Source organism: Patiria miniata, unplaced genomic scaffold, assembly GCF_015706575.1.
Source record: "Patiria miniata isolate m_02_andy unplaced genomic scaffold, ASM1570657v1 HiC_scaffold_7, whole genome shotgun sequence".
Taxonomy (NCBI): Eukaryota; Metazoa; Echinodermata; class Asteroidea; order Valvatida; family Asterinidae; genus Patiria; species Patiria miniata.
This window is the reverse complement of record NW_024037074.1, coordinates 39,083,570-39,098,755: the sequence shown is the minus strand read 5'-3', so window position 1 is coordinate 39,098,755 and position 15,186 is coordinate 39,083,570. Positions and strand designations below refer to the sequence as shown.

Below are 15,186 nucleotides of genomic sequence, written 5' to 3'. Positions count from 1 at the left end.
ACAATCAGTTTCAAACTTTGAAAAACAGTTTAGAACTTTATGACAATTGTTAAAGATGGCTTTATTACATAATTTCCAGTTTGTAAATGCGTGCAATAAACAATAAGAAAATGTTTTTATTATAAAATTATGTAGATGACCAAGGTTACTGTTCACTGTTATTGGAACTTAATCGTTATTGAAACACTTGCCATGCAAAGTTAATGTTGATGTTCAGCCAACAAACTGAATAAAAGAATGCAGTTGTTTTATGTAATTGGCATTGACAATTATTGAAAATCTCTCCATAACTTGAAGTGTTTTTTCTTTGTGAGGAAATTTCTTTTAAGATGTCATTATTGCCCCATGTAATAATTATTGACGTATGTAATAATTATTGACCTATGTAATAATTATTGACCTACAACCGATTCCCCCTCTCCCCCCTAAAAAAAACCTCCCTACCCAACCCAGCGAAACCCAACCCCTCCCCTCCAAACCCAACCACCCCCAAAACCCAACCCCCAACCCAACCGACCCAAGCCCATTAACCCAATCCCCAAACCCCTTCAGCTCCCCCCCCCACAACCCCCAACCCCTCAACCTCCCCAATCAACACCAACAGCCCCTCCCCAACAACAACAACAACCCCCCCCCCCCCCAACAACAACAACCCCCCGCCAACCCCCCCCCCCCCCAACAACAACAACCCCACCCCCAAACTAACCCCGTCCACATGGTGCTGCTCATCAGAAGCGTAGACATTTCTCAAATAACTAACAGACTTTCCTGAAACGTCCACTCGGATACTTTATAAGGAATTCACTCAGGAAAGAATGTAGTATCCAGACGCCACTTCAGCAGTTGTGTAGTACAAAGTCAATGCAGAGTCAAGAAAAAATAAGTATAAATTCCTAACCAAATTGGAAATGTGTCTCAGTCCCAGATTCTCATCTTTTCAACATTTGTAAAGACTGTCCTTTATTGAAATGATATATGAAGAAAAAAGTGGCATCAGGTTCTGTATCTGTATCTGTATGGCTACGTTGCAGAAACCTATCCAGGCATTATCGCAACGGAGTACTGAGGTACTCAAGGCACTGGGAGTTATGTCTATAATTAGATGAATGAAGTACATGAGAGATATGAGACCCATTATGTCTCATAATTGGTTGCAGCATTCTTTAATTGTATAACTGCAAAGAGCCACCTATTATAATCTTGGTTCATATTTTACTTTTTCAAATCCTTTTTTATTTCCTAAACTTGGAGATGAGTTCATAGGAAAATCTTTTGAATCCAAGAGGCGATGGTAAATAATACTGTAGACAAAGCCGCGGTTTGGGAAAAACGACTGCGATCGACTGTGAAATTAAAACAGCGCCCTCATCCGGCTGTCTTGCATTGACAACTACTAAAATAGTAAAATGGCTGGGAAGGCCGAACCGGTTTGTTTACGGGATTTTGAAGAAATTGCGCGACTAAACCTGTCAAAGAATGCCTTTGATTACTACCAAAGTGGGGCGAACGAGGAACAAACGCTGAGAGACAACGAGGCGGCTTTTCAAAGGTAGGTGGCCAGGCCTGTCCGGAAAAATCTCGGAGTGGTGGGGTGGGTGGGCGGGCGCTGAAACTTTAAGGTGTGGGGGGGGGGGGCGTTTTTAGGGGATGTTTAAACTGTGTATGCATGGTTTAAGTTTTTATGATTGATGACTGTTTTGTGAAATTATCTCTGATGTATTGAGAAACAACAGTAAGTTGGGTAGAATCATCAAATTTCAAAGCTGATTCGAAAGTGTAGAATTTAGGCCTAGGCCTACATAAAGAGCTTTCAAAATGCAATTAAAGTGGTCTCCTACCTCGCTTCATAGGGCAAGCAGTTCTGAAATTATTGCAATTTTAAATTTATTTTTTTGGCCTTAAAATGATGCTCAATTTGGCTGAAATAAATGTGACCTTGTCAGTTGATTATGTGTACAAACGTATGGGAAATTTACGCACCGAAACGGCATCGCTATTTTGGGGAATCCACAACTTTTTTTCGCCAATATGCGATGTTATAACAAACCAACTTTCTAAGGTCAACTACACCCTGTAATTCTCTTTTATTGATGTTTGGAGAAAATAGCGCCACCAATGTCCGTGGCGGTGGTTCCACCTAACTAAGTACCCGGTAACATGAATGATGATTAGGGGGGGCCTAGGCCAAAAAAAAAAAGTCGGTCTCTGGTCAGCGCATTCGTTGATTTTAATCATGCGCATCAACCTTTTTTTTCTTCAAATTAACACGGAAGCTACAACAGTGCCCTCTATTGCCGCACCTCCTTAAATTTTTTGCAAGGAGCACCAAGGAATGGGAAAATTGCACCAAGGCAAATGATAATGTTCACCAAGGCAAAATTATGGAGGACACCAATGTAATGAGGACACAAAAAAGCAAAATAGTAGGCCTACCAACCTTGTCTGTACAAATCAAGCTTGAAAAAAAAAGCCAAAAAAAACAAAAAAACAAAACGCGTCGCTGCATCAATTCTGGAACTTCGGTGTGATGCCTTATAGACCTAGAGTTCTACATGTATTTTGACAGTGTGGTGGCAGTATTGCTTCACTGGGCTGTACCGTCCATCCGCCACACACAGCCAACATTCCAACCTACTGAGGAAATGGTCAACTGACTCACGAACAAAACTTTATATAATTCCTAGCTCGGTACATTGGACTCTGTTGTGTACAATGCAATAAAGATGTCATCAACCTCGTCCCCAGTGCTTACTTTATTTCCAAAATCGTTTCCAATAGTAAGCCCTGGATAGGAAACTTTCTTCCTGTATCCTGATTCGATACCGCAATTGGCCAGAAATGGATTTATATCGTGTATTTGGTGTTATTATTCACAACGTGCAGTACGTGTTGTCGCGATCATTCGTCCATGCCATCTCGAAAATATTCATTTTCTTTCCAATTTGTTCATATTAATATGAAATGTGATACTGCATGTTGTCTCGATAAGATCGTAACAGTTTAATTCAAATAAAATCGTGTTTCACCCTGTGACGAATTGATTCTGTTTTTACCCCAGACACCGCATACAAAACAAACGCAAAATAATGTAACGCACAGGCAGGCATCAGACTATTCCTCATTTGCATACGTGTTCAAAAATCTTGCACATATGCAAATGATCCAATACCAGGGTGAGAAAGCAGCTAGTGGTGGGCGTGTACTGCTCGACACCCTGGGAATGAGGTTGCCCGAGTTCTACAATTACCACTGCATACATTTGTATTTTATGTCTCAGCGTTTGCCCTTCGGGTTGATTTAGGTATTCTTACTTCAAATTTTTCGATGCGATGGCTCTTTGCGAACTTTGCTTGTACCCACCGCCCTAAATAGGGTGCTGGGAAGGACTAATCTCTATCACAAATTTTTGTTACGTTTTGGACACCCACGTCAAATCCAGTCTAAAGAAAGCCAATGGCAGGATTCACATGATAAAGACATGGAAGCATTTTAATGCCATTACAGGACACGGCTACAATCTATTCATGTTATGTTAGACCCATATGCAAATATTCTGCTCCTACTTGGCATTCCGGGCTAACTGTGGTTCATCGGGATGAAAAGATGTTTGATGGAACAAAGAAATTGGGGAAAGGTTGAGCAGGACGTAAGAGACTATAAAGGTTTACCTGAAAACAAAAAATCAACCACCCATTTAAATGTTGGCTTTGCCCCACAGTCTGCTTTGTAAATTCACCTTCATAACCTTATTTTCAAGTTTCATTTTGCCATTTTTATGGGCATTTCGAAGCCTTTTTGTTTTTCATGCTAATGAAAATTTGCCTATTCATGAACAAAAGTGTGATGTCATTTCAGGCAAAGACCTCAATTTTACAGCTAACGAGGTATTTCAAAATACTTTTATTTGGAAAATTTTGCTGTCGTAAATTTCCTTTGGCGATTTGTTGTTTCCAGTAATATGCATTAACAGTAGGCCATTGAGCAAAGTTTTCCCACGTTTTCAATGAGCAAATATTGGGTTCACAATTTGAACAGAAAACCCCTAAACTGAACAGTGTTTTCCTGAAATGACATCAAAGCAACAGCGCCCTCGGTTGTCAGGAAAAGCATGGAATTTTTTTTAAAACGTTTTAAAGAATTGCACTTTTCAATGAGATTAACCAAAAACGGAGGTCAAATAGTTTTCATGCATTTTCAGGGGAGTAGAAATTTGCACAAAATATGTTCCCAAGTAAAATTGATATCACAGCGACAGGTCACATACAAGTCAATGGAAGCGGCTGAATCATCTTCTAATAGACGTGTTTTACTGCTAGCTATAGCTAAGTTATTGGGATGAAGCCTCCAATAAGCAGAACTGTCTAAAGTCTATCTTGGTGATAAGTAGCATGGCCCATATTGGCTGCACTCGTGGGTTAGGCCAAAAAAAAATTAAAATACTCGGTCATTGGTCAGACCAAAGTTCCGGAATTGATGCGGCGACGCGGCTTTTTTCTTTTCAAGCTTGGATTGTACAGACAAGGTGGAGTACTATTTTGCTTTTTTTGGTGTCCTCATGTACATTGGTGTCCTCCATAATTTGCCTTGGTGCCCACGATCATTTGCCTTGGTGCAATTCCCCATTCCTTGGTATTCCTTGGTGCTCTTTGGTAAAAAAGAAAATGAGGAGAGGCGGCAATAGAACACATTTTATGTTCACTGTTTGTGCAGCTTAATATATTTGAATTACTTGCAATGCAAAAGTAGATGCTGATGATCAACCAACAAACTGAATCATAAGAATGCAGTTATTTTGTTTAATTGGCAATGACAGAATGTGTAAGCCCCCTCCATAGATCAAACAGTTTCTGTTTTTGAGGACATTTCTTTAAAGATGTCATTTATATATGTATTGCCCTATGTACGCTTACACAATCTTTATAAAACACAATTTCCTAATAGGCACAGAAAAAATATCCTTGCACTATAAAAGAACAATTTTAACATTTTATAACTCTTATTTACACTTCTTTGGCTAACTTTGTCCAAATTCAAATGATTTCCAAATATACTTCTTCCAAAAGTCTTGTAGCTTCACAATAAATGAGATTTATCCAGCATAAGCTGTAATACATTTAAGTTAAATTACTCATTATACTCAAAGACTAGAACATGTGCAAGCACCTTCGATTCAAAGTTGTCTGTTAAAGGTATAAGCTGGTTTTGTGACCACTCGTCTGAGCTCTGTTCGAGGGATACATTGAGAGCAAGAACTAGGTAACGCACGTGATGAGAAATACCCCAGCAAACTATTTACCCATGGATCTCAATACATGTACATGTACATGTACTAATACAATTTTTCTTGACTTTATACAAGGACCATTATTTGAAACCAGACTACTTGACGTTCAATATAATAAGTTACATTAAGAAATTAAGAATTACCCTTGCAATATTTCTTCCATAGGAATTATTTATTTAAATTATATAATTTTCTCATCAGATTCAAAAATGCTTAGAGTAGATCACTTGTGCATCCGTTTGTTTCAAGAGGCAAATGTGCTTAAAATCTAAAGACGGGTTGCTTAACAACTAAGCTGATGAACTTTTAGCTCAGTGGATGCTGTACATTCCAAAACTAACGCATCTTTGGAAAAGGCCTTTTATTAGTTTTCTTCAAAATAACTGCATGCCAGACAGAATAATTTCACAGGGATTTTAGTGCCATTACTATCTTTAAACCAGCCAAGCTTTTCAACGTTAATTTTGTCAGTTAGCTGCAAATGATAAACTCTACCTTTGCATGTGATAAATAACAGAAATTTGTTTAAATCACAACTAAACTGAAATTATTCATAAACTGAAATTGTTGGAGTTCCTTGAACAGTCAAGCTCAAAATCAAGTTCTCAGTAGCTCTTTACTCACTTGCTACCAGCTGCGGCTAGCTTAAAACAAATGGTCTCCCCTTGTTGTCTCCTTTGGAAGACTTAAAATTCAAAAATTATATCCAAAAACTTTGGATAAAGCAGAACTTTTCTCTTTTACACAACTCAGGAAATCTCAATTGTACATGTAATTAAGATTTTAGCTTAATTTTCTTGCATTCTAAATATGTCAAACATATTCAATATATAAATTAATTTAAATTGAAACAAATATGCCAATCAACAAGGAATTTGGAGACAAGTGTGGAGTCACTTAGAAAATATGTCTTGTCCCACTCATGCTGACAACTTGCTCTTCTTATGCTCTTCAAAACAATTATCTCTAAACGAATCGTCCTTTTTTGTGTTGTGTGATTTGGGTTTTTTTATGCCTCTAAATGCACAAAAGTATCTGCCTGAACTTGATACAAGTAAATATCGGCAAGTGATTATTTTAATAAATAAGAACATATTTTTTTTTCCCCGCATATAAATTTAGGAAATCTCATGGAAAAGTGAATAATTGTTGCATTATGTATGGAACTTTCAAGTATTCGGAACAAACCTAATGCTGATTATTTATTTTCAGGAAAAAAAAAACCCCACATTTTTAAAGTGAATATACAACATTTGCAAACATCAAAAAAACAAAACTACATGTACCAAATTATCACAAAATTAAGTGAATGACATCATCCTGGATAATCATGGCAACTGGTGTGCTGGCATTTTCAAGAAAAGTGGTATTTTTGTACGAATTTCCAATACTGGTCGGCCAACCAGTGTAGGAAAAAAATGGGCTTTTTTTCAAATACATGTACTGCTCCCAATAGACCTGAGACGTAATGACGTAATGGCTTTGTTTACATATGCGCTTTCCTATGGGAGCGAAGTCGGGACGCCAGATAAAGTGGGGTCCGTCTACTACATAGGAAAGGGCACATGTAAACAAAGTGTGACGTCATTACGTCTTAGGTCCATTTATCATATTTGGTTAGTCCCCAAGCCAGTTAGACTGGTTCCCTGACCTTACAACTCCCTGATGCCTATAAATTGCTGTTTCATCTTAAGTGGGGTCAGGAAACCAGAATACAAGACCATGATTGGTTTTCTTGTAGTTTTTGTTTTCCAGCATCTACGAACACGAAACTTCAAACAAGTCAGCGTAACAAATATAGATAAAATATTAACTCCCCAAATCCATCCATTTTAGAAAACAACAGCAAAAATGATTGTTGTATATCCGCTGAAAGAAAGCAAAACATGGGATTTTGACTGTAGGGTGGCGGAATACACATATACCGGTATTACATTTATTTCAAATTCAAAAAAAAAAAAAACTTGGAAGAGAGATTCTTTCTCTGGATAATTGGGAGTTCTTCTGCCGTAGCCGACCGCTATAGACCCTTGATCCTAAAAACGCTTGGGAGGCTTGTAGAGCAACAAGATATCATCGAGAATTTGCTGGAAAGGATCTCTGTCCCTGTTCTTGCGTCGCCAAATGTACTCAGCCAGGTAGAGACCAAATCCACCACACGAGCTGGTGCTTGAACCAAGTAATTTGCGTTTGGTCTGCGTCCACTGACTTTCGGCATTCCGAGTAAGAGCTCCAGTTGGTGGATTCATGAACTTCACAGTGTGGTAAACATTGAGATCTTTGAAATTGTCTGCACTGAAACAATCGTAAGATTGCCAACAGTCCGTTATGACGAGCGTAGAACCAGGGGCAACATACTCCTTTATCAGAGAAATAACTGTCGCCGGTTCACGATTGTCTATCTCAATGAAGAAAACATCCCTCGTCTTACGGCATATCCCGCCCAATACCCATTTGCCTTTCATGTTACGGCTCTTGTTAAACTTCTGCTTGCCAAATTTCGATTCGCCAATTTCGACAACCAGCTCTGGTCCGCCAATAGCCTTGCTTGAGCACTGCCGCACCGCGTGAAGGCATACTTCACGGCAGTAGTTGAACCATTCGACAACAGTTTCGCCGCAGGTAATGGTGCCACTGATGCTGGATTCCCTGACGGCCACTTTGTTTGTCATCCCTACTGCCCAGCAATACGTCAGCACCAAGACTTTTTCAAGCGACAATCTGCTGCCTGCAAACCAGGAGCTATGTCGAACACTGCGGTTTGCTGTACGTTTTTTACATCGACGGCTGTTGCAACGCCATGAAAAACCATCCCCACGGTGTTCCGTAGGGGACCACCTCAGTAGTCTGCGGCACCACTTGCATATTGGACCGGTGGCAATGAGTCCCTGCTCCTTGCAAAACTCCACAGTAGACTCCTTGGTTGCCAAACACTTCATAAGCCCCCACATATTCCAGTGCTTCCGCTCTTCACTCATCTTGATCGGCTTGGAAAAAGCTGGCAGACAGAACAGAGAAAGGAGAAAGGAGAAAGATAAGGATGGTGTCGGTAGTAGAATCTTGTCCACTGTTTGGCAACCACCTGAAACAGCCTTTGTTTTTTGTTCGTTTATTGCGATTGTGAAGTTTGGGACACTTTTCCCCATGGCTTAACACAATCTACATGTAAGTTGTTTGTTATATACCCCATTCTGAACAAACAGCCATTTCGTAGATAGATTGCAAGCTTTTTTGGGGGGGGGGGATATGGGGTTAACTGGTCAAGAAACACGAGATTGCGCAATACCCCTTTTCACACGTCAATGCGCCTGTTGGCTGGATAGGGGTTGGGGTAGTTTTAACCCAGCCAAAACGTAATCTGCACAACAAAATCGCATTTTCCACCTTGAAAAACTTTCCAAAATAACAAAATCAGGTGTCATTTGAATTCAGAGAAGTCGGATGACGTCATGATTATGAAACCTTGCCAATTTATTTGTGGTTGCTCACGGAACACATAGAAGCAATTTGGTAAAATTTTGATTGAGGGTTTTAAAATTTGAAAAGGTTAAACTCATTTTGTTTAAGAGAAAAGTTATAGATGAAAGAAGATTGACATTTTTTCAACCAAAAAAAAAGCTTGTAATTTGACACGTGATGACGCATCATGATGTTCAGCACTCAAGATGAGGGCCGATATAAGTTGAAAGTTCATACCATACCCTTTCTAGGCCAAACGAAAATTGTTCTGCTTCCGATTACATTACATTCAAAAATAGGGTAGGTAGGGAATTTTTTTGGGGGCCAATTTTCTTGTGAACGATCAAATGGAGGTGTCTGTGTGTGGTCAATAGTAAAATGTAGAAATTTATGGTTTTGAGTGCATTTTCCTAATTTTTCCCACAAAAAAAATGTCGGAATAAGGTAGGTCATGTAGGTAGAGAAACCGAAAGCAGAACTATGTTTTTTTTCTGGCCTTGGGAGAAAACCTGTTCAGAAAAAAAGGAAAGAAGATTTATATCAGAACAATTTGAGACAGCGGTTGGCCTGTGCCCAATGAGTTAATTATGAGACACAAAAGTCATGAGTAAGGAACATTTTCTAAAGCATATAAGTGACAGAATAATTATGCGGACATAGTAAAAAAATAAATAAAAGTGTCTACATTTCAGATTGTTTTGGGTCGATGAAAGCTCCCCCCCCCCCCCTGCAAAAATTCCTGGATCCAACCCTGCACCGGTCGAGTTGACTTTTCCAGTTGAAACTTGAGTCTTGAATGGACAACTGACGAGTTGGCATGGTTGGTAAACAGTCATGTTGACTTTTACAGTTGAACGCAAACGGTCGAGTTGGTTAGACAGTCGAGTTGGCAAACGGTCAAGTTTACCTGACGCCATTTAGCTAGATACGCATGCTAGGTACTAAGGTAGGCCTGGGCGACTAGCGAATTTCAATAGTCGCGACTAGTTGCGATAAATAGTCACGACTAGTGGACTAGTTGCGACTAGTAACACATTAGTTATTTATCAAGTAATTCTCTAATCAGTGCACACGACATTTAATTTCGACTCTACTTGGGTTTAACACTTTGAAACCGCTGTAGTTTCAGGGCAATAATTAGCTGACTAGGCACTGAAGCTACGGGGAAATTTACAAAAAGACTTACTAATTACTGTTACTTAGTGTTAGTATCCTCCATGTCCTCCGCTGGGAGAGCATTTTTGAGATCCGTTTGGGGGAAGACATGATGGAAGAGATGGAGCAACTATAGAATGCAGGGCCACGCCGAAGCAAGGTTTTTTATTTTGCCTGGAGGCGTGGATGGAATAGGAGTAATAGATATGCAAACCTGCAAACAAGTGCTAAGTACAGCGAAGGAATGCACTGCACTTGTCTTCAAAGCTTCTCATGAAGGATCGGAAGGGAGGACGTGCTTGTAAATGTGTTGGGGGCACTGTCTGGAGCGGCGGAGGCGCGGAGTCTTGGAGTCGCAGAATCGCGGAGACGCGGGGCACTGGAGTGGCCGCAGTGGCGGAGGCGCGGAGTCGCGGAGTCGCAGAGACGCGCACCGATAGAGGGCGCAATTCTCGGCGGAATCTTTTTGAGAACGAAGCATCCATATCCATTTTAAATGGGCGGGCCAATTAGGAAGGGAGGAGGGCGACAGGGCACTGTCTGGAGTCGCGGAGGCGCGGAGTCGGGGAGTCGCAGAGTCACTTTAATTGGGCGGGCCAATTAGGAAGGGGGGGGGAGGGCGACGGGGCACTGTCTGGAGTCGCGGAGGCGCGGAGTCGGGGAGTCGCAGAGTCACTTTAATTGGGCGGGCCAATTAGGAAGGGGGGGGGAGGGCGACGGGGCACTGTCTGGAGTCGCGGAGGCGCGGAGTCGGGGAGTCGCAGAGTCACTTTAATTGGGCGGGCCAATTAGGAAGGGGGGGGAGAGGGCGACGGGGCACTGTCTGGAGTCGCGGAGGCGCGGAGTCGGGGAGTCGCAGAGTCACTTTAATTGGGCGGGCCAATTAGGAAGGGGGGGGGGAGGGTGACGGGGCACTGTCTGGAGTCGCGGAGGCGCGGAGTCGGGGAGTCGCAGAGTCACTTTAATTGGGCGGGCCAATTAGGAAGGGGGGGGAGGGCGACGGGGCACTGTCTGGAGTCGCGGAGGCGCGGAGTCGGGGAGTCGCAGAGTCACTTTAATTGGGCGGGCCAATTAGGAAGGGGGGAGGGCGACGGGGCACTGTCTGGAGTCGCGGAGGCGCGGAGTCGGGGAGTCGCAGAGTCACTTTAATTGGGCGGGCCAATTAGGAAGGGGGGAGGGCGACGGGGCACTGTCTGGAGTCGCGGAGGCGCGGAGTCGCGGAGTCGCAGAGTCGCTTTAATTGGGCGGGCCAATTAGGAAGGGGGGGGGGAGGGCGACGGGGCACTGTCTCTCAGTGGTGGAGGCGCGGAGTCGCGGAGTCGCAGAGACGCACACCGATAGAGGGCGCAATTCTCTGCGGCTCCACGACTCCACGATCGATTTTCAGAGGTAGGTCGACTGCGGTTCCACGCCTCCACGCCTCCACGCAGCCGTACGGAGGCGCGGATGTAGAGTAAAGTGGCCCTGCATTCTATAGTTGTACCGAAGAGATTTAGCGGCGCGGTAACTATCCGTGACCGGTGACCACGCCACGCGCTGCATGCACAACGATCGTCCGGTCGTCGGTACCGGTGGTCTTGGCTTGGCACAAATTGGACTGGAGAGACAAGCGCGGTAGATATGCGTTCGTTTCTCTGCAGCTTGAGCTAGCGCACTTCCATGCAAAGATGTTTTAATAAGGGAATAAATGTGTGCTCCGGAGGTTTTTATCACTCTGTTTAATACCACTTAGAGTCTGGGTGCTGATAATTACCCGAGCCGGAGGCGAGGGTAATTATCAGCACCCAGACTCTAAGTGGTATTAAACAGAGTGATAAATACCGACGGAGTACATATTTATTCCCATTCATAAATACCTTTTCGGTAAAAAAAAATCATATAATTCGTTCAAAAAATCCCGATTTTGTTCAACAAATTCACTTTATGCTTTTTGAATCATCCCTCCTGCAAAATAATGGAGTGTTCAGCTGGCGAGTAAGATGAAAACAACCCTTTTATGGAGATTGACGCGCGCGTATCATGTTCTTTGCGATGTCGCGCAGAACGCACCTGGCGCGTTGCGTTTTGAATTTAGAACTATAAAATTCTAACTCCCTGGTAGTGTTGCGCATGCCTACGTGAGGACTGTGAACGTTCTACCAATGAAACGATAAGAGGCACTGGGTTTTTAGGAGTCCACATTTTATTGTGACACTGGAAAAGTGTTTAAGACCAGCTAGCCATGTCTTTATCATCCGTTTAATACCGGCCACGTGACGGGCTCTCGACCAATAGGAATGGCTAAACTGTCTGAGGTATTTATGAATGAATAATCTTTGTTACGTTGGCGCTCTCAATCGATCAGGTACGGTGGCCCACAACTGTCACGGCAAAAGCAAAAGCGCCACGGCAAGCGCAACAGCGCCGCGGCAAGCGCAACAGCGCCACGGCAAGCGCAAAAGCGCCGCGGCAAAAGAAAAAGCGCCGCGGCAAAACAAAAAGCGCCGCGGCAAAAGAAAAAGCGCCACGGCAAAACAAAAAGCGCCACGGCAAAAGAAAAAGCGCCACGGCAAAACAAAAAGCGCCGCGGCAAGCGCAAAAGCGCCACGGCAAGCGCAAAAGCGCCACGGCAAGCGCAAAAGCACCACGGCGAAAGCAAAAGCGCCACGGCGAAGGCAAAAGTGCCACGGGTTTATTGGGAAGGGGCGTAATCATACATACCGCTACTACATCAAAAAATAAAATGGGAAGGAGAATGGCCGCCACCAGGAATTCTTATTAAGCACAGAATTTAATTCTTTGAGAAGTGATTTTATGGCTGAGAAAATAGCAAGGCCAAGGAAAACCGGTCAGGAAATAAATCGTCGATATTAATTTGTTGTAGGATAAATATTATTCCAAGAGAGTTGCTGCCGTGAATCAGAGTTTATCAAGGAGTGGGACTCGCTATCAGCACCATCAGGGCCGTTCCTCATTTCTTTACATTTCTTGGGATGCAAACAATTACGAGGACGGGAGGCTCTGTGAGCTGATGCATTTTTGAAGACATTTTTTTCCCCTTCCGACTAGCATGCAGAGAAGAGTTCCGTTAATTTGAGCCTTTTTTCACAGGTGTGTATACCAGTGTAGGCACGAAAGTGAGCTGCCCAGAGTGTATGAGTTAATTTTTTTTTCTTTTTCAGTATATCATACACATCTAGGAAGTCGATTAAGGCTCTCCTGTAGGGCTGCGGCAGTGGGTGGGTAAGGCTTGTCAACACGTAACTCGCCCGCGGGCCTATTAGGTTAGAAATTCCCAGAGAGCGGGAATTTCAAAACTCTTCGCTGAACGTTGCTTGCACTGACCGGTTTTCCTTGCTATTTTCTCAGCCATATAATCACTTCTCAATTCATGGTGGCGGCCATACTCCTTTCCATTTAATTTTAGATGTAGTGGCGGCATGTATGATTACGCCCCTTCCCAATAAACACGACTGAGTTGAAGATAACTCACAAATCGAGAAATGGATCGTTCTATTAGACAGTTGCAACGCTTTCGACAGAGGAGGTTAGGTCGTGGATTTCATGTAAGGAACGTAACACAGGCGAAGACTTTGTATATAGAATAAGAAAGAAAGAAATTAACTTAAAAAAAGGGGGGGGGGGTAAGGGAGAGACACTAAACAAAGGAGAAGTGTTATCGTTGAGATGCACAGTTCTAAGCTCTTCTATGAAAATTTGGTGGCTCTGAAAAGAGCCGTTTGCTTTGTTTCCAGTGAATACGGAACTATTTGATGCCGGAAACAAGCCCTCTTTCTGCCCTGCAGGCTGATTCTGCGATGATGTGGAAGACTGTCCACAGGGCAACTCATCATCGCTATCGCTAAGCATCATGAGGTCTTGTTCGGCTTGTTGGTTTCTTGAGCCGGGGGTGGGTGGGCCAATGAGTTCTAGGTTCTGAGTTAATTTCTTTCTTTCTTATTCTATATCCAAACTCTGGGAAGCTCAATTGTGTGCCTACACTGGTATACACACCGGTGAACTCATGGGCGTCGCCAGAATTTTTTCTAAAGGGGGCAAATCATATTTTTCCCAATTTTTTTTTGTATTTCTGAACAAATTCTCGATTTCTCAGTTTTAGACGGGGGCAGGGACATTTTGCCCCCCCCCCCCCAACTCATTCAATTTACACCACTATGACTTCGCGCCTCTTTTTCTTTTCTCTTTTTCTCTCAGTTTTTTCCCCCTTCCTTTTTTGTGTGCTATTCCAGGGGGGGGGGAAGCGCCCCCTTGCGCCCCTCGCGACGCCCATGGGTGAACTAAGTCTCAAATTAACGGAACTCTTCTCTGCATGCTAGTCGGAAGGAAAAAAACTCTTCAAAAAAAATGCATCAGCTCACAGAGCCTCCCGTCCTCGTAATTGTTTGCATCCCAAGAAATGTAAAGAAATGAGGAACGGCCCTGATGGTGCTGATAGCGAGTCCCACTCCTTGATAAACTCTGATTCACGGCAGCAACTCTCTTGGAATAATAATTATCCTACAACAAATTAATATCGACGATTTATTTCCTGACCGGTTTTCCTTGGCCTTGCTATTTTCTCAGCCATAAAATCACTTCTCAAAGAATTAAATTCTGTGCTTAATAAGAATTCCTGGTGGCGGCCATTCTCCTTCCCATTTTATTTTTTGATGTAGTAGCGGTATGTATGATTACGCCCCTTCCCAATAAACCCGTGGCACTTTTGCCTTCGCCGTGGCGCTTTTGCTTTCGCCGTGGTGCTTTTGCGCTTGCCGTGGCGCTTTTGCGCTTGCCGCGGCGCTTTTTGTTTTGCCGTGGCGCTTTTTCTTTTGCCGTGGCGCTTTTTGTTTTGCCGTGGCGCTTTTTCTTTTGCCGCGGCGCTTTTTGTTTTGCCGTGGCGCTTTTTCTATTGCCGTGGCGCTTTTGCGCTTGCCGTGGCGCTGTTGCGCTTGCCGCGGCGCTGTTGCGCTTGCCGCGGCGCTTTTGCGCTTGCCGTGGCGCTTTTGCTTTTGCCGTGACAGTTGTGGGCCACCGTAATCAGGCCATGGATTTACCTCCGTGATCATGCTCAGAGATCGCCATTCTGTGTAAATGCATGCACGTACTGCACTTTGCACGGACTTCAACTGGGCATGATGTGGCCGGCTGGCATATGGTACGGTGTAGATTTCCCCCCTGGTAATTTACAGCCGCGCCACGGTGACCGTAACGTCATGGCAAAATTCTGCTAAATGCACTTCAAAAATCTGTCAGATTCATAAAAAAAACACACTCAAAATCACATGCAGATGTTGTATTTTCTTAATTAA

The 15,186-nt window shown here is 43.2% G+C and overlaps 1 protein-coding gene across 2 annotated transcripts in view; it reads right to left on the bottom strand.

Moving 5' to 3' along the window:
- Positions 1–6,744: 6,744 nt before the first annotated feature.
- The window catches only part of LOC119745298, a 25,198-nt gene continuing 16,756 nt past the window's right edge, over positions 6,745–15,186 (bottom strand). The window contains exon 2 of one of the 2 annotated variants that reach the window (XM_038221561.1): positions 6,745–7,897. In XM_038221561.1, the coding sequence (XP_038077489.1) occupies positions 7,321–7,897 (577 nt within the window). In that variant the 3' untranslated portion in view covers positions 6,745–7,320. Of the gene's footprint in view, positions 8,283–15,186 lie in introns of both variants that reach the window. The other variant, XM_038221559.1, reaches the window with a different exon arrangement.